General features: G+C 35.7%; 1 protein-coding gene across 1 annotated transcript; it reads right to left on the bottom strand.

The window, feature by feature from the left end:
* Positions 1-18,572: 18,572 nt before the first annotated feature.
* LOC108488562 (adenine/guanine permease AZG1-like) lies at positions 18,573-21,474 on the bottom strand. Its single transcript, XM_017792849.2, has one exon. The coding sequence runs from the start codon at positions 20,446-20,448 to the stop codon at positions 18,718-18,720; it is 1,731 nt and encodes a 576-aa protein (XP_017648338.1). The 5' UTR covers positions 20,449-21,474; the 3' UTR covers positions 18,573-18,717.
* Positions 21,475-23,929: the final 2,455 nt, after the last annotated feature.

The raw sequence follows: 23,929 nt of genomic DNA on the forward strand, positions 1-23,929 counted from the left end.
AACTCGATCTGATAATGGTTTCGACAGCTTGGCGATTCCACTGGGGATGTAATAAGAGAGTCAGGCCATGTAATTGATTATCTCTTGTCTTAATGTCGAAAATTAAAAATTTTAAAATTTAATCCTCTTTGCATTACATGTGTTTGTATTATTACATGCTATATTTTGATCGCATTGCATTTTACATGACCGTTGTGGTCACACTCTTAAGTGGGAGTGAGAAGCTACGCCTTCGTGAGGTTTTCGCCTCCGTGCAGGATAGTGGATCACTTTCGGGATACATCCGTACCTATGGTTTCGTGAGATTTTCATCTCCGTGTAGCCATAGGAAAATGTATTCCCCTGAACTGAACTTGATTCAAATAAGCCTATAATGGGTGAGGATCGAGGAATTTGCTGGTTCGGGTACCTCAAACTTTAGAACCAACCCCATGTCGAAGGACCGTATAAGCCCAACTTAGACATTACCCTTATAAGTTATCGTTGAAATTTATTGATATTATGTGATACTGACTATCTCTTTTCTTTTGCTTGCATGTCATTTTGCATTTACAAAGATATCGGTTCATGGTCAGTTTCTAAGTTAGGAAGTTTTATTATGGAGAACGGACTTCTTGATAAAGTGAAAGGCAACGTTAACGTCCACAGATGGTCCGAGCAAACTCAACTAGAAAAGGGAGACAGTATAGCTATAGGATATGTGTCTGAGCGCAGATTATACTCGTATAAATGTCACACGAATAATCTCCAAGAGCTTAAGGAAATTTGGGATCGTGGGGCAAAGAGACTAAGCAATTATTCTACGGTAACTATGGAGACTTACCTTACTTGCTTGATGTTCAGATAGACGAGCACTTATTCAGAGCCCTTACTCAGTTTTGGAACCCGGCGTACAGTTGCTTCACTTTTGGGGAAGTAGACATGGTACCTACTGTGGAAGAGTACACTGCTTTACTTTGTTGTCTCCGATTTCAGAATGATAGGATCTATTCCTGAGCTCCTTGTGTCCCTACCTTTTAGAAGAAATTGATGATTATTATGGGGATGAGCGAGCAGTGGGCCACGGCCCGAATTAAAGAAAAGGGTGAGTGCAAGTGCATTTCGTGGGATGCTTTGAAAGATTTGATTTTGACACACCCTGATGAGACAAAGAAGATAGATGTTTTTGCCCTAAGTTTATATGGATTGATGGTCTTCCCTAGGGCTTTGGGATATGTGGATGAGGCAACCACGGATTTTTTTCATCGACTCAGTAAAAAGGTCACTTCTGTCCCTGCAATTTTGGCTAAAACATTTAGGTCTTTAGGTGCATGTAGGAGGGCTGGTGCTGGCAGGTTTATAGGGTGTGATCAGTTGCTTTTGGCTTGGTTCTACAGTCATTTTCGGTTGATAGATAGGGTGGTTTGTCGGGTTTACTTTGAGGATTATTCACCGTTGAAAGATATAGTAGCTTCAACCAAGAGAGTTGATGTTCCAGAAGAGAATTGGATAGCGTTACTTCAGAACCTTCAGTCGAAAGATGTCGATTGGAGGGCTCCGTGGATGATGCCTGGTGAGGTTTTTTACCGATGCGGTAGTTTTGATTGGGTACCCTTATTGGGGATTTGGGGTGCCATTGGCTATGCCCTTTGCTCGTCTCGAGGCAAACATGGATTGAAACAGTTCATACCAGCGACTCAGGGGTTGGCTCAAAGTGAGTTTGTATATAGAGGAGTCGATTACAAGAGGAGGGTTAGTGAAGTTTCTAGTGCTTGGAAGAAGACTTGTCGATTGAGAGGAAAAGCTATTAGCCCTGCTACGACACCGGAATACATAGAATGGAGAGGTAGAAGAGTTAATGATAATATCCCTAAGCCAAGTATGGAAGGAGCTCGACCAATGGAGGAATATTTGCAAGTAAGGCCCTCAAAGTTAGAAATTATGAAACAGGAGTTCGAGAGACAAAGCTTGGAGTTCGAGAGGAGGATAGCAAAGCTCGAAGAAGAAAAGATGTACTTGAGTTTGGAAGTTGATGTTCAAAAGATGGAAGTCGAGAAAGAGAGGAAAGAAAAAAGAAAGATTGAGGAAGATCGAGATGATCTAAGTGAGCATTACAAAAGGGCACAAGTAGCCTTGAGGAGGGCGAGAGTAGGAGGATCTTCGAATCAGTGGCAGAAGGAGGTTCAAGAAGAAAAGGATAGAGCCGAGTATTGGGAGAGGAAATTCTAAGAAATGCGGGGGCAGAATTTGGCATTAGAGGAAGAGAAGAAAGGATTGAAGACCAAGGTAATAGAACTTGGAAAATCCCTGCGTTGGCACCAAAACTATAATTCTAAGGTCGAGTTAAAGGAGCTAAGAAGCAAGGTTGAAGATTTGGAGGTGGCATTGCATGACGGTGAACTCCGGGTTGAGTAGCTCAAGGCGCAAGAGGATTATCTGAGGGGAGAGCTACATCAAGCTAAAGAACAGGTCAGAAAAAGGGATCATGTCATTGGTGAAGCCATAGCTCAGATTCGAGAGGTTGCTGAGTATGTGCAAGACTTGGCAATTCGAGCTGACGTATTGAGTCTGATGTATTCATCATCGTCAGATGTAGGACGAAAGTTACCCCTTTTATTGATAGAGTTAAAGCTTTGGGCCTTAGGGCGAAATCGTATTTGTAATCCTCTTATATGTAAAGATATTCTTTTTCTAAATAAAATTTTCTAAATGAAGTTGAACCAGAATCGATATTCTTTTTGCATTCAGGCATTGGCATCTCATAACATTTCATCAGATCATTTGCATTCAAAGTTATAGAAAGACCCTGATTAGTTAAAGTTTACTTTCCAGAGAGGTAGAAAAGAGAGAGGTAGAAAAGAAAATTTGGAAATCACACATCCTTACGGCACTCGTACTAAAACTAAGAACATGGATCAAAGGTTTGAGCAATTACAAAAAGATATGCAAGATCAAATGCAAGAGCAGTTGGCCAAAATACAGAATGAAATGAGGGAGCAGACGCTAGAGGCTCAGAGAAACATGATGGTTGAAATGGCTCAGCTGCTAAGAGCCACTGATAAAGGAAAAGCTCCCATGGTGATCACTAAAGAGGATAATGAAGGTCCTCCTCCGGGTTTTACTCCGCCTAATGTGCCTCTGCAAACTGAGGCACCTCCTAGATGGCCATCTGTCACAGTAAGGCCTCAATATGGGCCAGCGGATGCTAGAATCCCCGTAAATTTCCCATCTGGGTTGGGAAATAATTTGGGTGATAGCTCGATCAACCCTATTACTCTTGATCTGGATTTAATGGAGAAGGAAAAAATGGCCACTGAATCCTCAAAACAATTGGAAGATCGTTGCAGGTGGTTAGAGGAGAAGTTTAGGGTTTTAGAAGGCGCTGGCAATCATCATGCGATTGATGCCAAAGACTTAAGTTTGGTTCCAGATTTAGTGCTTCCTCATAAATTTAAGATGCCAGAGTTTGAAAAGTACAATGGCACTACTTGCCCAGAGGCACACATAACAATGTTTTGTAGAAGAATGACTGGTTATATGAACAACGATCAACTATTGATCCATTGTTTTCAAGACAGCCTAGTGGGAGCGGCCGCTAGGTGGTATAATCAGTTGAGCCTTGCAAGAATCAGTTCATGGAGAGATCTTGCACAGGCTTTCATGCAACAGTATAACCATGTGACTGATATGACGCTAGATAGGATCACACTTCAAAACATGAAGAAAAAACCTAATGAAAGTTTTAGGCAATATGCACAACGATGGAGGGAGGTGGCAATGCAAGTACAACCACCATTGTTAGAAAAGGAAACCACCATGTTATTTATTAATACTTTGAAGGCGTCATTCATCACACGTATGATTGGAAGTACCACAAAAAGTTTCGCGGATATAGTTATGGCGGGTGAGATGATTGAGAATGCCGTGAGAGGCGGTAAAATCGAGGGGGAAGTGGCTAAAAGATCAGCCCCAAGGAGAAAGGACAATGAGGTGAATAGTCTCAACTCGAGGGCAATCACAGTTGGTCAACCCAAAGCAGCTATGGTCGAACAATAAAATACCCAAAGACAGGAATCGGGCATAAGACAGAATTCGAAAAGAATGTAATTTATGCCTATCCCTGTGACGTATCGTGAGCTTTATCAAAGCTTGTATGATGCACATGCCATTGCTCCATTTCACTTGAAACCACTACAACCACCGTACCCCAGATGGTATGATGCAAATGCTAAATGCGAATATCATGCGGGAATACCGGGGCATTCGATCGAAAACTGCACAGGATTCAAGAAGGCCGTGGAGAGGCTTATCAAGATGGGGGTTGTGAAATTCGACAGTACCCCTAATGCCGAAAATCCGTTACCGAATTATGGCAATAAAGGAGTGAATGCCATTGATGAAACAAAGAAAAGAAAAATTAAGGAAGACATTGCTAAGGTGAAGACACCTATGAAGGTAATATGGGAGGAGATGTTAAAGAGAGGTACACTGACCTCTAGAAAAGGAGGAGAAGGAATAGAGAACAATTGTGAGTTCCATGGGGAAGTAGGTCATGTGATCCAAAATTTTGAAGAGTTCAAGGTAATGGTACAAGACCTTATAGTTAAAAAAGAGTTGCAGGTTTCTGAGGGTAGTTCTTATGAAGGACAAATATGTGTACTGGAGAATAAACGACAAAGAACTAGCCAACCGAGAATTATTATTTCCTTCCCAGGGAATAATGAGGAGGGGTCTCAAACTAGGCCCAAAATAGTCATCTATAAACCCAATCATTTCCCTTATAAGGATGACAGGAGGGTGCCATGGAGCTATTACTGCAATATAACAATACCTGAGGGGGAGAGTATAGCTAGTGCGTCCAAGAGCATGCAAAATGAAGGTTCTCATACACGAAGTGGGAAACGTTATGACGGGGGGAATATCAGAGTAGAGCCTGCAAAGACGAAAGATGTCAAGGCTGAAAGGGAAAAGGAAACTGAAGTACTCATCAATGAACCGGTAAAGGAGGAAGAGGCTAAGGAGTTTCTAAAATTCCTGAAACATAGCGAGTATAGCGTGGTCGAGCAGTTGCGCAAGCAGCCGGCCCGTATATCAGTGTTAGCCCTACTCTTGAGCTCTAAGGTGCATCGAGATGCGTTGTTAAAGGTGCTTAACGAAACATATGTTACCCATGACATATCAGTTAACAGGCTAGACCGGTTAGTAAACAACATCAATGCTGACAATTTCATTTATTTTAACGATGATGAAATTCCACCTGGGGGCATAAGGTCAACCAAAGCCCTACACATCACTACTCGGTGCAAAGGATACACACTTCCAAGTGTACTCGTGGATAATGGGTCTACTTTGAACGTCCTGCCGCTATCCACCTTGAACAGATTGCCCATTGACAGTTCGCATATGAAAACGTGTCATAATGTGGTAAGAGCCTTTGATGGAACTGAAAGAAAAGTAATAGGGCGAATCGACATCCCTTTGGGGATTGGGCCGAATAAGTATGAAGTTGATTTCCTAGTGATGGATATCAAGCCCTTCTACAATTGTTTATTGGGGAGACCATAGATACACTCGGCAAGAGCAGTGCCCTTTTCATTGCACCAAAAATTAAAGTTAGTGATGGATGGTCGCTTAATAACCATCAATGCGTAAGAGGACATCATAGCGGCAGTTACCAGCAAGGCCCCTTATGTTGAGGCAAATGAAGAGGCTATTGAATGTTATTTCTGCTCTTTAGAGGTCATCAATGCCACCTTTATTTTGGAGGGAAGCAAAGTGCCGGTACCCAAAATGTCTGGAGCCACGAAGATGGCCCTACAAATGATGATGGGGAAAGGAGCATTACCGGGAAAAGGGCTAGGAAGACAGTTGCAAGGAGAGGTTCAAATCCCAAAACTGATTGAGAAGAAGGACCGCTTTGGCTTGGGCTTCAAGCCAGACCACAAGCACAAGAGGCAGAAAATAGAGAAGCGCCAAGCGAAAAGAAAGGCGCGTTTGAATGGAAGAGAAGTGGAGTGGGAACCGATGACATTCCCACCTATATCCAAATCCTTCAAATCAGGAGGACTACTGATAAAGGAAAGTCATCAAGATAATGCTGTGCACAATGAAGGATCGGAGCAAGGAAGCCTCGAGGGCATTCGCCCTTACGAACCGGGGAGCTCTCTGAATAATTGGATTGTGAAAGACCTTCCTGTAGTCTTTAGGAATTTTTCAGAGTAATTCTCAAAACATGTCTGTTACTCTAGGGCCTAGGAGTAGTAAGATTATATTCGTGAAATAGGCTTATGTTCATCTATCATTATTTAAATAAAACATAACTTTTTATCAATTTAAACGAGTATCGTTCTATTTTTATCGACCAATATTCCTTCAAACAATCATTCTTTGATTCATTCATTCTTTGTATATTCTTTCATACCCCCACAGGTACCTAGATATCAATGATATAAGCGCTGATACTACAGCTCCTAATTTCTCTAGCGAGCAAGACATGTGTTTAGAGGAACCTCAGGATTTTGAAAATGTTCAGGATTGTGACGTATCTCTTGATCTGTTAAGAATGGTTAAGTAGGAGGAGAAACAAATCATGCCACATGAGAAAGAGGCGATAGAGAATATAGACCTAGAGGAAGGGAAGGAGTTGAAAATCGGAACCCTAATTGGCATGGACACAAGGCATGGTCTGATTGAGTTGCTTCGAGAGTTCAAGGATATCTTCGCCTGGTCATATCAGGATATGCCTGGATTGAGTACTGACATTGTGGTACATCGTCTTTCGATAAAACAAGATTGTAAGCCAGTCCAACAGAAGTTGTGAAGAATGAGGCCAGATATCGTTTTAAAGATAAAAGATGAAGTCAAGAAACAGTTTGATGCAGGATTCTTGCAAGAAGTGAAATACTCCGAATGGGTAGCAAACATTGTGCCAATCCCCAAGAAGGATGGAAATGTACGAATGTGTGTTGATTACAGAGACTTGAACAAAGCAAGCCCAAAAGATAATTTTCCTTTACCCCACATTGACACTTTAGTAGATAACACAGCGGGATATTCATTGTTCTCCTTTATGGATGGTTTCTCAGGATACAACCAGATAAAGATACATCCAGAAGACATGGATAAAACCACATTTATAACCTTGTGTGGTACCTTTTGCTATAAAGTAATGCCATTTGGACTAAAAAATGCAGGGGTAACGTACCAAAGGGCCATAGTGAACTTGTTCCTCTACATGATGCATAAGGATATTGAGGTATACGTCGATGATATGATTGCCAAGTCCCGTACAGAAAAAGAACATATTGAGGTCTTGAGAAGATTGTTTGTAAGGTTGAGAAAATTTCAGTTGAAGCTCAATCCAGCAAAGTGTACCTTTGGAGCTAGATCCGGAAAGTTGTTAGGCTTCGTAGTCAGTGAAAAAGGAATTGAAGTCGACTCAGACAAGGTCAGAGCTATACGAGAATTACCTCTACCACTTACTCAAAAAGAAGTTCGAGGATTCCTAGGAAGGTTGAATTACATTGCTCGGTTCATTTCACAACTAACCGAGAAATGTGATCCTATCTTTCGCCTCCTCAGAAAGCACAATCAAGGTATTTGGGATGGGGAATGCCAGAATGCTTTTGAAAAGGTCAAGCAGTATTTGTTGAATGCTCCGGTATTATCTCCACCCAGCCTAGATAAACCATTAATACTGTACTTATCAGTGTTCAGTAATTCTATGAGATGTGTGCTTGGCCAGCATGATGAGTCAGGGAAAAAGGAAAAGGCAATTTATTATCTCAGTAAGAAGTTCACTGACTGTGAGATGACATATTCACCAATCGAAAAGTTGTGTTGTGCATTGATTTGGACAACTCAGAGATTAAGACAGTACATGCTATACCATACCACTTGGCTCATCTCAAAACTTGATCCATTGAAATACATGATGGAGTCAACAGCTCTAAATGGGAGAATAGCGAGATGGCAAATTTTACTTTCGGAGTTTGATATAGTCTACATAAGTCAGAAGGCTATAAAAGGAAGTGCGGTAACGGACTTCTTGGCTAGTAGCGCTCTAGAGGATTATGAGCCACTAAACTTCGATTTTCCAAATGAGGAGTTGATGTGTATAGCAATGACTGAAAATTCTTCTTGGAGGCTCAATTTTGATGGGGCTTCTAATGCAGTCGGAAATAGAATTGGGGCAGTCTTGGTATCTCTGAATGGCGATTATTATCCTTTTATGTGGAAGTTGGACTTTGATTGCACAAACAATATGGCTAAATATGAAGCATGCATCATGGGACTTCAAGCAGCTATAGAGTGAGGTATAAAAACTCTAGAAGTATATGGGGATTCGGCGTTGGTTGTTTATCATCTTAGAGGTGAATGATTGACAAGGGACCCTAAATTGATTAGTTATCGAAAGGTAGTTTTGGGGTTACTTGAGGAATTTGATAGCATCACCTTCAATTATCTCCCACGAGACAAAAATCAGATGACAGATGCTTTAGCAACCTTGGCCTCAATGATCAAGGCAAATAAAGAAGAAGAAATGAAACCAACTCAAATGAGTGTTTACGAGGCTCCAGCTCATTGTTGTAACATTGAGAGGGAGGGAAATGACAATAACCCCTGGTATCAAGATATATTATGATACGTGAGAGATCGTAAATACCCTGAACAGGCCAGTGAAAATGACAAACGAACCTTGAGGAGGTTAGCTTGCGACTATGTTTTAGACGGAGATATCCTATACAAAAGAAGAAAAGACCAAGTACTTTTGAGATGTGTCGATACTGTGGAAGCTAAGTTAATTCTAGAAGAAGTTCACGAAGGTGTATGCGGGACGCATGCAAATGGGTTCACGATGGCAAGGAAAATCATGAGGTTTGGCTATTATTGGGCCACTATGGAAGGGGATTGCATCAGTTACACCAAGAAATGCCATAAGTGCCAGATTTATGGGGATAAAATTCATGTGCCACCTTCACCTTTGCATGTTATGACTTCTTCATGGCCCTTTTTCCATGTGGGGCATGGATGTTATTGGACCAATATCACCGAGAGCTTCGAATAGACATCAGTTTATCTTTGTAGTAATTGACTACTTCACAAAATGGGTAGAGGCTGCTTCTTATGCGAATGTTACTAAGTCAGCTGTGAGTCGATTCTTGAAGAAGGAGATCATTTGTCGGTATGGAATGCCTGAGAAGATCATATCCAACAATGCATTGAACCTAAACAACAAAACGATAGCAGAAGTTTGCGACCAATTCAAGATTAAGCATCACAATTCTTCCCCCTATCATCAAAAAATGAATGGGGCGGTAGCCAACAAGAACATTAAGAAAATAGTGGGGAAGATGACTGAGACCTATAGAGATTGGCATGAGAAGTTACCGTTTGCACTCCTGGCCTATCGAACATCTGTCAGAACCTCTATTGGGGCAACTCCATTCTCGTTAGTTTACGGGATGGAAGCAGTATTACCTATTGAAGTAGAAATACCTTCTCTTCGAATTTTGACAGAAGTAAAGTTGGATAAAGCTGAGTGGGTTCAATTCCGGTATGACCAGTTGAACTTGATTGAAGAAAAGAGGCTAAAAGCCATTCGATATGGTCAGATGTATCAGAAGCGAATGATGCGAGCTTATGACAAGAAAGTTCGACCAAGGGAATTCCATGAGGGAGACCTTGTACTGAAAAAGATCCTTCCTATTCAAAAGGATTTTAGAGGAAAATGGATGCCGAATTGGGAAGGGTAGTATGTTGTGAAGAAAGCTTTCTCCGGTGGTGCATTGATCTTAGCGAAATGGATGGGAAAAGTTTACCTAATCCGTTGAACTCGGACTCGATTAAAAATACTTTGTCTAAAGAAGAAGAGAATCTAAGGTGAAAACCCATAAAGGCGCCTTGAAAAAAAAAATCAAAAGCGGAGAGGCTAAGGTGAAAACCATAAAAGGCACCTTGTGACCAAAAGGTTTTGAGTTGAAAACACTGTAAGGGCACTCAAATTTTGAAGAGTACACGATGATCTTGTTACAAAGAGCGAAGAATGCTACAAACTGGGGCATCAACAGAGTACTTGGGATCTTTTAAAGACATTTTGAACTCAAGAAAGACTTCATGAAGCTAGTGTATAGACACTCAAGCGGTGATATCTGGAGGATCTAACTTCTATCTTGTTTTCCATCTTTAGATTCTATTCCTTCCTAAAGATAGACCTTCAGATTAATTTCCTTTGTATTCTTTCTTCTTAATTCATTCAAATCCAATTATTCTTAAAGATTTATTCATCTTCCATGTTGCATTGAAATAATGATAGATGAACTAAATATGTTTACAAACGAAGTTTTACGCATTACTCTGAAATTTCTAGACAATACAAGAAACTAAAACAGGACAATTGTTCGAGAAATTCACGTAAATAAAGGATGAAGGAACTCGAGGAATTTTTTTCATCCAGTCTAAAGGGAAAATGAACAAAATCAATGATTCAATTTTAAGAAAAGATTGTTTTACAAACATTCTCAGAGAATCGTAGCATTGGAGGAAGGGTACAGGCCTACGGGCTGAGCGTGAATGAAGCTTTGAGAAAAGAAAGGCAACTGAAAGAATGAATGATGACGTCTAGGATAGGGGTCATATTCATGACATTTTGCATCATAACATGTTTAATTAGGAACATTTGACTCACTTCGAGCATGGCATCCTAATTATCAAGCATAATCATTCTACAGGATGACGCGCCTTAACCCCTTAGGCAGTAGGGTAATAGGCCGCAGCATAACAGATCTGGCCTTCAGATGTTATACTGAAGCAGATCCAAGATGGTTTGGCATCCTTGTGTTTACAAGGAGCAAATCGAAGACATAGCTGATTTGGCTTTCACGTGATTACGATGAAGCAAATCTAAGATGATTTGTCGTCTCTGTATTGTTAGAGAACGAATCGAAGTTTGGCATCTTCACTTTGATGGAGAGCAGACACATAGCAGATCTCGCCTTCAGATGATTTCACTGAAGCAAATCCAAGATGGTTTGGCATCCTTGTGTTTACAAGGAGCAAATCGAAGACATAGCTGATTTGGCTTTCACGTGATTACGATAAAGCAAATCTAAGATGATTTGTCGTCTCTGTATTGTCAGAGAAAGAATCGAAGTTTGGCATCTTTACTTTGATGGAGAGCAGACACATAGCATATCTCGCCTTTAGATGATTTCACTGAAGCAGATCCAAGATGGTTTGGCATCCTTGTGTTTACAAGGAACAAATCGAAGACATAGCTAATTTGGCTTTCACGTGATTACGAGAAAGCAAATCTAAGATGATTTGTCGTCTCTGCATCGTCAGAGAACGAATCAAAGTTTGGCATATTCACTTTGATGGAGAGCAGACACATAGCAGATCTCACCTTCGGATGTTTATGCTGAAGCGGATCCAAGATGGTTTAGCATCCTTATGCTTACAAGGAGGAAATCGAATCATAGTTGATTTGGCTTTCACGTGCTTACGTTAAAGCAAATCTAAGATGATTTGGCATCTCTGTATTGTCAGAGAACAAATCGAAGAAATAGATTTGGCGTCTCTATAGTAGACGGAGGGCAGATCAAAGATAGCAGATATCGCCTTCCTGAGTTATAGTGAAACAGATCAAAGATTTCAGCATGGCATCCTTGTGTTTATAGGGAACAGATCGAAGATAGCAGATCTGACATTCTTGTGCTTAGAGTGAAGCAGATCGAAGATTTCGCATGGCATCCCTGTGCTTATAGGGAACAAGTTGAAAACAGCAGATTTGGCATCCCTGTGCTTATAGGGAACAGATCGAAGATAGCAGATCTGACATTCCTGTGCTTACAGTAAAGCAGATCGAAGATTTCAGCATGGCATCCCTGTGCTTATAGGGAACAAGTTGAAAAACAGCAGATTTGGCATCCCTGTGCTTATAGGGAACAGATCGAAGATAGCAGATCTAACATTTCTGTGCTTACAGTGAAGCAGATCGAAGATTTCAGCATGACATCCTTGTGTTTATAGGGAACAAGTTGAAGATAGCAGATTTGGCATCCCTGTGTTTATAGGGAACAAGTTGAAGACAGCAGATTTGGCATCCCTGTGTTTATAGGGAACAGATCGAAGAAGTAGATCGAAGAACTCAAAACTCGGCAAGCCCGAGCAAAATTGGGTCTTTTTAGTCTTTTCTCTATTTCTGTTAACACAACAATGAGCAAAGAGGGGCAGCTGTAGAACCCATATTTTGCCCGGGCCTTAAAATAAATAAACCAAATTTTGAAAAAAAAATAAAAAAAATCAAAATGCCCATTAAAAGTCCATTTACAAACAAAGCTACCAACCCAATTACAACCCAAAAATTAAAACCTAAAAGAAGCCCAAAAGCTTAGAAACCCTAGCCTACAACCTATTTTCGGAAATTAGAAACTCTAGCCGCAAGTCTCAACCACCCACTTCCAACCACTACCAAGTGGCACATGCCTCCACCACCGTTTGCTTGCCATACAAGAAGAAGAAAAGATAACAAATATATATAATAAAGTTTGTAAATGGCTATAAAGGCCATACTAGAACCGATTGTAAGGAAGGGGGATTGATGGTATTTTAAGGAAGAATCGATTGTATTTTGGGGAGAGAAGAGATTGTATTAGAGGGGGTTGTATTACAGAGACTTTTGGGAGAAATCAAAAGGAGAAAACAAGTTCAAAAGGTGTTTGTCCTTATTTTTATTTTTTGATCTTCTTTCTATTCATTCGTTTTATCTATTTTACAAATATTTTAACAAAGAAAAACTTGTAAAAATATAAAAAAAAAGGAAAGAGGAAGGATCTTCTGGGTGTTCGTTTTCCAACATCGTGGACTATCGAGGAAGCCACCCGAGGATCGGTGGCCGGAAACTGAATGGATTCTTGAGTTCTAGGGTGCTTCTCATTAATTTTTGAAGGTTTTTGGGTCATTTTAACCCCAAATCCAGGCTCTACTCGAGAAGAGAAGCGAAAAAGGGCCTCGGAAGATTTTTCGGTCACCGTGAACGGTGGCGCCGCCGTCGGTGGTCGGTGACCGGCGTGACGGTTGATGGCCGGTCCGATGACCGGAGGAGGAGAAGGGTTGAGAGATTTGAGAGCCTTCTCTCTATTTTGAAAAATGAATGTAAGGTTGTAAAGTGGTGTTTTAACTCTTTTTTTTTTTTGTTTTTTTTCTTAAAAAAAAGGTTTTTTTATGATAAAAAAAAAGAGAAAATAAAGTATGGTTTTAATTAATAATAAAAACAAAATAGTATGGGGGAATGATTTTAATTAATAATAAAAACAAAATAGTATGGGGGAATAGTTTTAATTAATAATAAAACAAAATAGTATGGGGGAGTAGTTTTATTAATAATAAAACAAAGTAGCATGGGGGGAGTGGAATCAACTTTTTTGCTTGGGACCATGCATGTTACCTTTAATTGGGTAATTTGCGCATTTGGTCCCCTCCTTTGTGCTAGCCTTCAATCTGGCCATATTTAAGTTTTATATTATTTTAAATTGGCCCTGCGATCTGTGTGCTATTTCAATTTGCCCCTTTGCTCGGTATTTTAAGATTTGGGGCATTTTAATTTTAGATCTCGGACATTTATCGCAATTAATTTTAGCCCAAAATTTTGTTTCAATAATTTGTTTTACTTGTAAGTTATCTCTTGGATTTTATTTCTTCTCTCAATTAAGTTTCAGTTATTCTTTTAGAATAAACATGTTTCTACATATTATTTTGATTTCATACCTTTGTAATTATTATTTTTCTTTTTTTTTTTTTTTCACGTGCATACTGTTTATATGAAATACCTTTATATTATTATTACTACTATATGTATATATTTATAATATTACTAATAGTTTATTTTTACATTATTATGTATATACCATGTAAATATTTTAATATTATATTATGTATACATTATATATATATATATATCTTTTAATATTGTATTTTTATTGTTTTGCATATGCCCTAATATTATATCGTTTATATATTTTTTATTTCCCATATTATCTTACTTTATATATTTTTAACTATATCATGTATATGCTACTACTATATATCTATTTATGTAGTATTATTAATAGTTGTTTCTAATAGTATGATTATTTCTAATATGTATATATTATGTATTTACCTTCAATATTATATATCGTATATTTCTAATACTATTACGTTATTACTACTATTACACTATTATTATATTTTTACCCATTACTCTTTAAATACACTTGTTTTACCTTTTACTCTTCACTCACTATATATATTGTTTACTTATCTATATATTCACATACATATATATAATTTCACACATCATTCCAAAATTTTTATTTGTATTATTACTATTAATATTATTATTATCTTCACTATACTATCATTCTTTAGTCTTACATAATGATTGTTTATTTATTACTAGTTTTTTAATCTCGAATATTTCCTAGCTTATTTGTTATTATCTTTTTATTCGTTTTATTTATTTATTTGTTACCTCGAAATAAGATTTTTTGCAAATAAGGCAATGCTTGGTGTTTGGAAATTTAGAAAGCGAGGTTTCTAACTTATTGGGTTGCCACTTTTCTCGTTGAATTCGAATAATTAAGTACCCTTCTAAGTTTTAGAGGTTTTCTAAATGCAAGCCACTATCTTGGAATTTCAAAGCAATATGTCCTAACTTATTGGATATAGCGTTTTGCTGTTTCGAGAAAGGAATTTCAAAAAAGGAATAAGTTAATGTCAATACTTTGACGCTAGTGAATCCCAATTTTCAAAGTTAAAATATTTTAAAGAGGATTACATCTTAAATTTTTTTTTCTTTCGACATTAAAGACATTTGATAATCAATTAGGTACCAATTTTTGGGCTTTACGAGGGTGCTAATCATTCCTCGTACGTAACCGACTCCCGAACCCGTTCTTTTATTTCGTGGACCAAAACTAATGATTTTAAAACAAAATGTTTTAAAGGTGATCCAATCACACCCAAAAAGATTGGTGGCGACTCCCGTTTTCATTTTTTAAAATCGATTCCCATTTTCCAAAACTCGATCTGATAATGGTTTCGACAAGTAAATTTGACCAAATTACATCGTGTCCAAGTTTTGAGTGTTGAAATATAAGGTCAACCCGTATTTTAAACGAGTCTACTTTTTATCTAAATACTTTATTCAAAATTTCTCAAATATAGAATAAAATTTGATGTTGAAGTGCATATGAAATATAAAAATATAAAACTCAAACGACGGTGGAAATGATAATTTTATTTTACTTTAACCAAACTTTTATTATTTTATTTTGTCTTTTTAGAGTCGGGTTGGATACGTATGCTGTTAACATGCAAAATTAACCTTGAAATTATAATCTAATTTGGATTACAGCTGATGACTGAGTAAAAAAAAAAAAAAGAAATACCTTGAATCTTATCTAGTGGCCAATTTATTAATTTTAATGTTGCCATTGTTTAACAGATGTGCAAAAAGAATCATAAATAAAAATAAAAAGCAACTAAAACGACCTTTTGTGACAACGACAGATCTTAAATTACATCATACCAAAACCAAACACATTTCATATTTTTTTTAATTCCATTATTTTATACAATTTATTTCTCATCAAAATTTATATTTAATTTTCTAATAATAATGAATTGGAAATAACTTGGATGGTGTAACGAAAAAAAGAAGAAAAGTTGAAAATAATGTGAGTAGGTTGAAAAGTATGTAAAAAAGTAGTAGTAGTAGGTGGATGAATTGGGGCCAAGAAAATGAAGGTGGAAGGCATCAAATGTTCACTTCAAATAGTCTCCTCCTATCTCCAAACTCTTAGCCCATCCTTTTCCTTTTCATAAATGGGAGCATTATTTTGAGGAAAGAAAGTGACTACCACTTTTCAAAAACACTTTGACATTCAATTTACTTCCATCAATAATCTCATAATCCATGTGCTCATGTATTTTGTTGTGTTACAATTGATTTTAAAATATTTTGTAGTAATTAGTTTTAAGATTGTCTTTGTATTGTATATGGTGCATTAAAATTGTTTTTTAGTACGGTATAATATTATTAGAGGACTGGTGTATTTATACTGCACACGTATGTTCTATATTCAAATGAAATTTTCTAAATAAAGACTTATCACTTACTTCTCAAATATTTGAACTTGAATATATTCTATGAATAAACAATCCTTAACTATTAAACTATCATAGGAGTTCTTCAGGAGAACCTTAATTACAATGTAGCGCCAATGATGTTCTACACTGTTAAAAGAGTATTGATGATAAAACGTTATTAACTATCACATTTAAGCTCTTACTTTTAACAAATCCTTAACTGTTTAGTTTGTATTCTAATAAACCTCTAAACTTTAATTAATACTAAGATAAAGCCTTCTAGGGCTTTGTTAGGTTTAATGAAAAGCAAAATTACCTATTTGGATGTAAAAGATTATTTAAATAAAATGGAAAATTTTAAGATTTTTTTTTGAGATTAAGTATTTAATGTTTTTCGTGTTCTCTAAAAATATAAATGATTGATTAAAAATGTACTCTATTCCCATGAGCAAAGATCTAACCACATAATTAAAAAACGATGTAAAAAATTACCATGCTACACTTGATGATTAAAATTTAGAATTTTTTTAAAATAGAAATAAGCACCAAATAATTTACATTTATATACATGTGAAAAATATCATTTTCATTTTGGTTAGGAAGTATTCATTTATTATGGTGCTATTAATCATATAAAATTGATACATAAAATGATAAAATTAATTATGAATATACTTTCAATTATCTCTTTCATGTTAACGTAGTAGATGTTAATGTTCCTACACTTCTGTTCGGAAATTACTTATAGAAGACAGATTAGGCGATTCACATGTAAAAATAATTTGATTGTAGGTAGTGTGTAACCCTCTTTTATCTATAAAAAAATCAAGTTACGGTTTAACTCAATCTCTATAATTGATTATAAATATTAGAATCCCAATATTTTAAATTACCTTTCTATAAACATTATTTTAAAATCTCAATCATATATATTTCTGTAATCGAAGTTATTGGGGGATCAAACATCAAGTCTTGAGTGTGGGAGTGATATGAAAAAGTGGCAATTGCCCCACTTTTGATGCTTTGAGCTTCTTCATACGACACATTGGTAATGATTCTAACACCATGGAACATGAAAAACAATCCCTTATCTACAAGTAACAATAAATATTGGTCCCAATTTGTTTAGAATCAAGCTTCTTTGCTCCTTCTTTCAATCACTCTTAGGAATCCTTTAATATGAGGTGTATAATTAAATAACTTTTGCATGCATTTTTATGTAGTGAGTAGTACAGTGTAAAATTAAATGGAGTAATGCGCAGTTGACCTATTCATAAATTGATTTCTCGAACAAAAAATGATGTTAGTAGCTTGACTAAATAACAGCCACAGAGCTATTTTGCATCATTATAATCGAGACATTTTATTTCTATTTCAGTGGATGAAAATTCTATTTAGAATGGAAATTATCATTTCAATAGTGGCCCTATCATGTGTCTATTTTTCAATGGAAGATAACAAAATAGAAAGCTGCTCTTTTATGCTCTTCTTTAATTTGTTCACAAAGTTTTCTAGAAGAATATTTTAAAAGATAAAAGAAAAAACAATAATTATTATTTCATTTTTTCTTCTAATTCACGGTTAAAATGTTCGTGATATAAATTCTAATCCTATTAATTTTATTTTTTTATTATTTATTTTGAAATTATTGAATGATAGATTATTATCCCCATAGTATGGGGTCATTTTATTTTTAAATTATAGAATAATTTTTTGAGTTTTTTAATGATAGATAATATTTGTAAAGCTTGTTGAAGTGTATTTTATATTAGAGATTTATTTATCTAATTATTTAATATTTTTAAATATTTTTAAATTTTAATGATAAATTCAAAACCGTACATTAAAGCAATCTGACACAAATATTTATCAATATCAATAGAAAAATAATATATTCATACTAACTATGTTACTTCAAACTTGACACTTTTCACGAGTCAAAACTTACATTAAATTTTATTTAGGTATAAGGGAAAAGTACATATACTTCATATAGGTAAAACTCCTTAAATAAACTCTTATCATAAACCAACATTTTGATTAAAATAAGAGTTTATTTAGGTACAGAGGAAAGACCATTTTATTTGAGTGTCAGGAATAAATTATAATATTTTCAGAGGATAAAGGAAAATTTTATGTAAATTTTTTTTAAAGTGAATTAATAATTTTTAAAGGATTAAATTTATAATTTTTGAGAGGGATGAAAATGTAATATTTAAAGAACCTATTTCCATTTTTGGATTTGCTCTTGCATTAGTACAATTGAAAGGATTAAATGCTTATTTAAGTAGAATAATTAAAATATGTGTCTTAACTATGAGATTAGAGGTTTGCTTACTTCAGATACTGTTATCAGGAGAAATATCTTAATTTTAATTAAAAAATATAAATATATTTAAGAAAATAAAAAAATTAAAAGTTTGGTTTAATAATTTAGCAAAAAAGAATTACTATCAATAGTGTTTGTAAGTGAAAAGGGAATCCATTTGTTATCCTACTTCTTCAGCTTGTTTTTTGGTTCTTTACAAATATTGAAGACTACAAAGATATTGTCCAAAAGAGACAAAACAAAAGACCGAAATTCGTTTCAATCAGAGCGCTCTAGTTCTAGACATGATCCACTTCAACTGCTTTCACACTTCCGCCCTCAATTGCTGCCTCATGTGCTCCGTTGACCGCATTCCCTCTCCTTTTCACCACCCCTTTTCTCACCATTAGTTCCTCCGCCCAATCCCCTGCGTGCAACACTATGTATGTTCCGATCCCACCTATTAATCCATATGCTATCGAATATGTCAACGGCATCATTATCAATGTCACAAATGCAGGGATTGCCTGCCTCATGTCCTCCCACTCTATCTCCACCACCGCCCTCATCATCAACACTCCCACCAATATCAACGGCGGCCCCACCGCCCACGCCGGTATCGACGCCAACAACGGCGTGAAGAAAAACGCTAGGAAAAAGTAACCCGCCACCGTCAACGCCGTTAATCCCGTCCGTCCACCTTCTCGTATCCCCGTTGATGATTCGATGAATGCCGTCACTGGGGATGTCCCCAGCAATGATCCCACCACGATCGACGTTGCATCCGACATGAAAGCGAAATATTGACCCTCGAAATCGCCGTTTTGGTCGGTGAAACCGGCGAATCTCGCCATGGAATACAATGTACCGGTTGTATCCAATATGTCAACGTATAAAAAGGTGACCAAAGCCTCCCAAAAGTAACCTTTACCTAAATTTTTAAAACTTAATGCCCCGGCTGTGGTTTCGATTAAATGGACGTCAACGACTTGCTTGAAATACTTGTAAGCAGAATTCCCAGAGTCGGTGTTCGGAAAAGCCGTCACCCTAGTGTTACGAAACCAAGACACGGCCGTCACGAATACTATACCATAAATCATAGCACCTTTTATATTTTTCACCAAACAATATGCTATGATCACAAACCCCACGATTCCAAGCCATAATGTGGGATTCTCCATTCTGTCACGTAAACATAATATATCACCTGAGACGGTGCCGCCGGGTATCAGAGTGACGGTTCCGTTAACCGCCGCTAGAACAGGGGCGACTGAAACCCGAGATGAACTTGGGCACCCGCCTAGAGTAACAAGGGTCGACGGATTATACCCGATTAACCCAATTCCTTGGTTATTTTGTAACCCGATAAAGGCGAGAAAAAGTCCGATACCCGCGGAAGAACTGATCCGAACCGGTTTAGGTACCAACTTAGCTAACTTGGCCCGGAACCCAATTGCTGAAATGAACAGAAAAATTAAGCCTTCTAGAAAAACTGCCGCTAAAGCACTTTCATATGGAACATTACCCGACCCGTGAAACCCGACAACCGTATAGGCAAAATACGCATTTGCCCCCATACCTGGAGCCAAGGCGAGGGGCAAATTCGCGAAAGTACCCATAATTAAACAGCCAATAAGAGAAGAAGCAACGGTGGCGACTATGAGATCTTTACGTACTGTTTCCAAGCACGAAGCGTAACCCGGGTTGACCGGGTCGAATTTGCATGACAAATCGGGCTGGATGATTCGGAGAGTCGACCCGGTGCAGTTGGACAACAGAACGGATGGGTTGGAACATAAAGGAAGACAATCTGAGACGCCGCAAGGGCCGCCTGAGTCGGCGAGGATGGAAGCGTTGACGGCTAAGATGTAAGCCATGGTGAGGAAAGTGGCGGTGCCGGCACGTAACTCGGTGGTGAAAGTAGAGTTCCTTTCCGCTAGTTTGAAACGTTTCCCCACCCGGCTATTGGCTACGGCTGAATTGAGTCGAGTTAAAAAGTTTTTGGGTGGTGAATGATGATCCATAACCATGGGAAAGGAAAAAAAGAAAAAAGAAAGAAACTAGGTTCAGAATGTAAGAAGAAAATAGTATTTATATATAATACATATGGATATTTACCGAAAGAATAGTGAAATTTGATGGGAAAATTTGATGGCAAAAGATGATTAGAGGAAAAAGGGAAGAGATTCTATAGAAAGAAAGTGAGAAGAAAGGATCTCTTTTTATAAGGAAAAAGTATCTGAGAATTTACACAACAAATTAATATAGATTACGACCGCGACCATGATGATGATCATCATCATCAAACTTTTTTATTTTGCAGACAGGTTTTATTTCTTTAGTGTGAACCACGACCAGATTTATTCACGCTTACTTGCTACTATGTGTTCCTCTTTTCTAATCTATAAAAAGGTTTAATTTTCTCTCGGTCTCTTCTGTATTGTCTAGACTTTTCAAATTAGTCCCCATGCTTTTATTTTTAGAATTTATGCTTTGATGTGAAAGGTAAAGTCCGCATGTTGGGATTTAAAATTTTCTAGAATTATAAGTAGAAGAAGTAAATATTAAAAAAGTATAGGGAGTGAAAGAAAAATTAAACCAGGAAGAAAATAAAACATGGCCAACGTAAAAAACCATAAATATTGCGACTAACCCACGTAGGCTTGTCATATATAGGGTTTTTTGCCAAAATAGTACAGAAAAAAAAAAGAAAAATACGAAAATAATATGGGGAAAATATTATGTACCAAAATGGTACGTGTCAGGGGTGGAACCGCCTATGTCAGAGGTGGCACCGGTGGTGCCTTTGGCAGAGGCGGCACTGAAGGTGGAGATGTCACAGGCGGCACTAAGGATGCACAGGACGAGAAGGAGAAGAAGAAGGAGAGGGGGCACTAGTGAGAAGCAGCAGCAGCTCAGGTGAAGCAAGAAGGAAGGAGAAGAAGAGAAAAAGAAAGAAAAAGAGAAGGAGAAGGAGAAGGAGAGGGGGTGAGAGAAAAAGAAGAAAGAAAAAGAAAAAGAGAAGTAGAGAACAGAGAGGAAGAAGGTAGGAGAAAGAGAAGAGAAAAAATATAATAGAGAATATATATTTTTTTAACAGCTTTTTTTTATAGCTTTTTTGTTTTTTTTTTAATTTTTTGTCAGATTTGGGGTGGTCATGCCCCTGACATAGTACATATTATTTTTCCTACCCTATTTTGGTTTTTTTTTTTTGTATTAATTTGATAAAAAAACCCTCATATATATATATATATATAAATATTTTATGTTTTTGATCAGAATAAGAACGTGAAGAAATTACAAGTGTACCCCACTTTTTATTTTTATTATTTTTTATTTTAGTGCAGAAGAATCCAATTAATTAAGCAAATTGAAATTTGGCAGTCTGAAATATGAAAACATATATATGGTTTTTATTTGATTTAACATTGGCCTTTTTCTTCAAAAAAAAAAAACCTATCATTGTTATATATTTTGTTTGTTTCTTAAAAGAGAAACCACATTCCACCTTTTGCATTTGTTTTGATTTACTTAATTACATTCATAATGTACATATTTATTTTAAATTTGTTTGGTGTCTTTTATTTAGATGATTATGATATTTATTTTAAACCATGAAACTTAAATTGGAAAAAATGGTTTGAAATTTGGAACAATTGTCGGCAAGCAGCAACCAATATCTTTGCTAATAACTTTCAAACATGTTGCCTAATTTGAAAGAAAATTAGAGGGAGAGATTGACAATAATATTACCATTAAACACCTAAAGTTGACTTTCGTTTACAAGGTGTACTTTTTCTTCTTTTTTTTTTAATTAAAAGTCATAATTAAGACTTCCCATCCCAAATATTTCATTTAACTTTTTTAAATGTTTTGGTTTCACACCTTATTTATCTTACTTTTTTATTTTCATATTTTTCAATAATAAATCAAGAAAAAAAAAGTATGTTTTGCTTTTAATCACCAATTAAATGCTAATCACACTTTTGAATATCTGTTTTTATGAATTATTCATTAAATAAGAAATAATATATTTTAATATACTTAAACTATCTCCTTTTATATTAATAATAATATGAGTTAAGGAAGAATGAAGTACTTAAATTTGTAAGAATTTAAAGCCTTACATCCTTTGCACATTTTTCAAGCTAATCTTAGTCAGTAACAAAGCTGTCATTGTTAGTTCATCTACCTGTTTCCTTTTTGGTCAATTAGTCAGTATTTATTTTCTTTTTTTTTTTTATTATTAAAATTACCATTGATATAACTTTTAACTTCAAACAGTATATTCCAATGCAAATGTAACGTTAAACGAGTTAGCATTTTTGAGTTTTATAATTAAAATCATAAAATTATAACTCAAACCCCAAAAAAAAAAAGAAAAAAGAAAAGAAAAGAAGAAGCAGTTCTAGTTTGAAAAATCTACTTTGAATAAAATAATTCATAATTTTAAAAAATAATTCATATCTGCATGTTTCACCTTGTTCTCATGGGTTAAAGATTTTGTGTGGTTTAATTTTGAGAAGTATGGTGGATAGAAAAATATTTTTTAATAATTGGAAAAAATGAGTCAAATCATCAATTTTTAATTTTAATTAATTTTATTGATATAATAATCGATTCCGTAATAATTAAATAATTAATTAAAATTTTATAAAAATAATAAATTATTAATCTTAACTTCCAATTTTATCGATTTCAAGCCGTTCATTCAATAGTTAATTCAATCTTTATATTGTAAATATTAAACAATTCTCAATTCAATTAATTCATTCAGTTTAATTCAAATAACACTAATAACTAAAAATATATTGAAAATCTTTATTCCTCATCTAAAAATCCGACATCCAAAATATATTAAATATGAAATGGGGATGACCGGAAGTGACCCTATTTACAGAGATGTTTTAGGCTGATTTTTCAATATATGCCGGAAAAATACCATTTGAGTATGTGTTGTTTTTTTTTTTTAAATTTATCGATATATGTTATTTTTTAGAAAGAAAATTGAAAACGTATTTTTATTATCATGCCAGTGAAAACACATCTTACAAAATGCACTTTGAGCCACATAAGCTAAAAACATGTTCTATAGGGCATGTTTTTACTAAAAATTAACAATTTAACTCTTTTGATTAAATGGCTAAATATTAGTGTTTTTGTTATTGAGTCTCGAGTTTAATTCCTCTCCTACTCACATTTGTGTTTTTTTTTTATTTCATGTTGTTTTAAGTTTTTTTAAATTTAAATTAATATTTTCGACACATTAGTTCTTTTGGTTAGATAGTTAGATAATTGTGATTGCATCTTTAAGTCCTAAGTTTAATTCCTCTTATAAGTATTTTATTATGTATTTTTATTTTATGTTGTTTCAAGCTCTTTTATTATTTTTAATTAAGGTTTATAATTAATAAATATATTGTTTTCAAGTTTTTTATTTTTAATTCATCTTTTAATTAATAAACTCTTTTATTTATAAAATCAAATAATTATTACAAATATCATTATTTT

This window comes from Gossypium arboreum, chromosome 10 (genome assembly GCF_025698485.1).
Source record: "Gossypium arboreum isolate Shixiya-1 chromosome 10, ASM2569848v2, whole genome shotgun sequence".
In the NCBI taxonomy this organism is placed as follows: Eukaryota; Viridiplantae; Streptophyta; class Magnoliopsida; order Malvales; family Malvaceae; genus Gossypium; species Gossypium arboreum.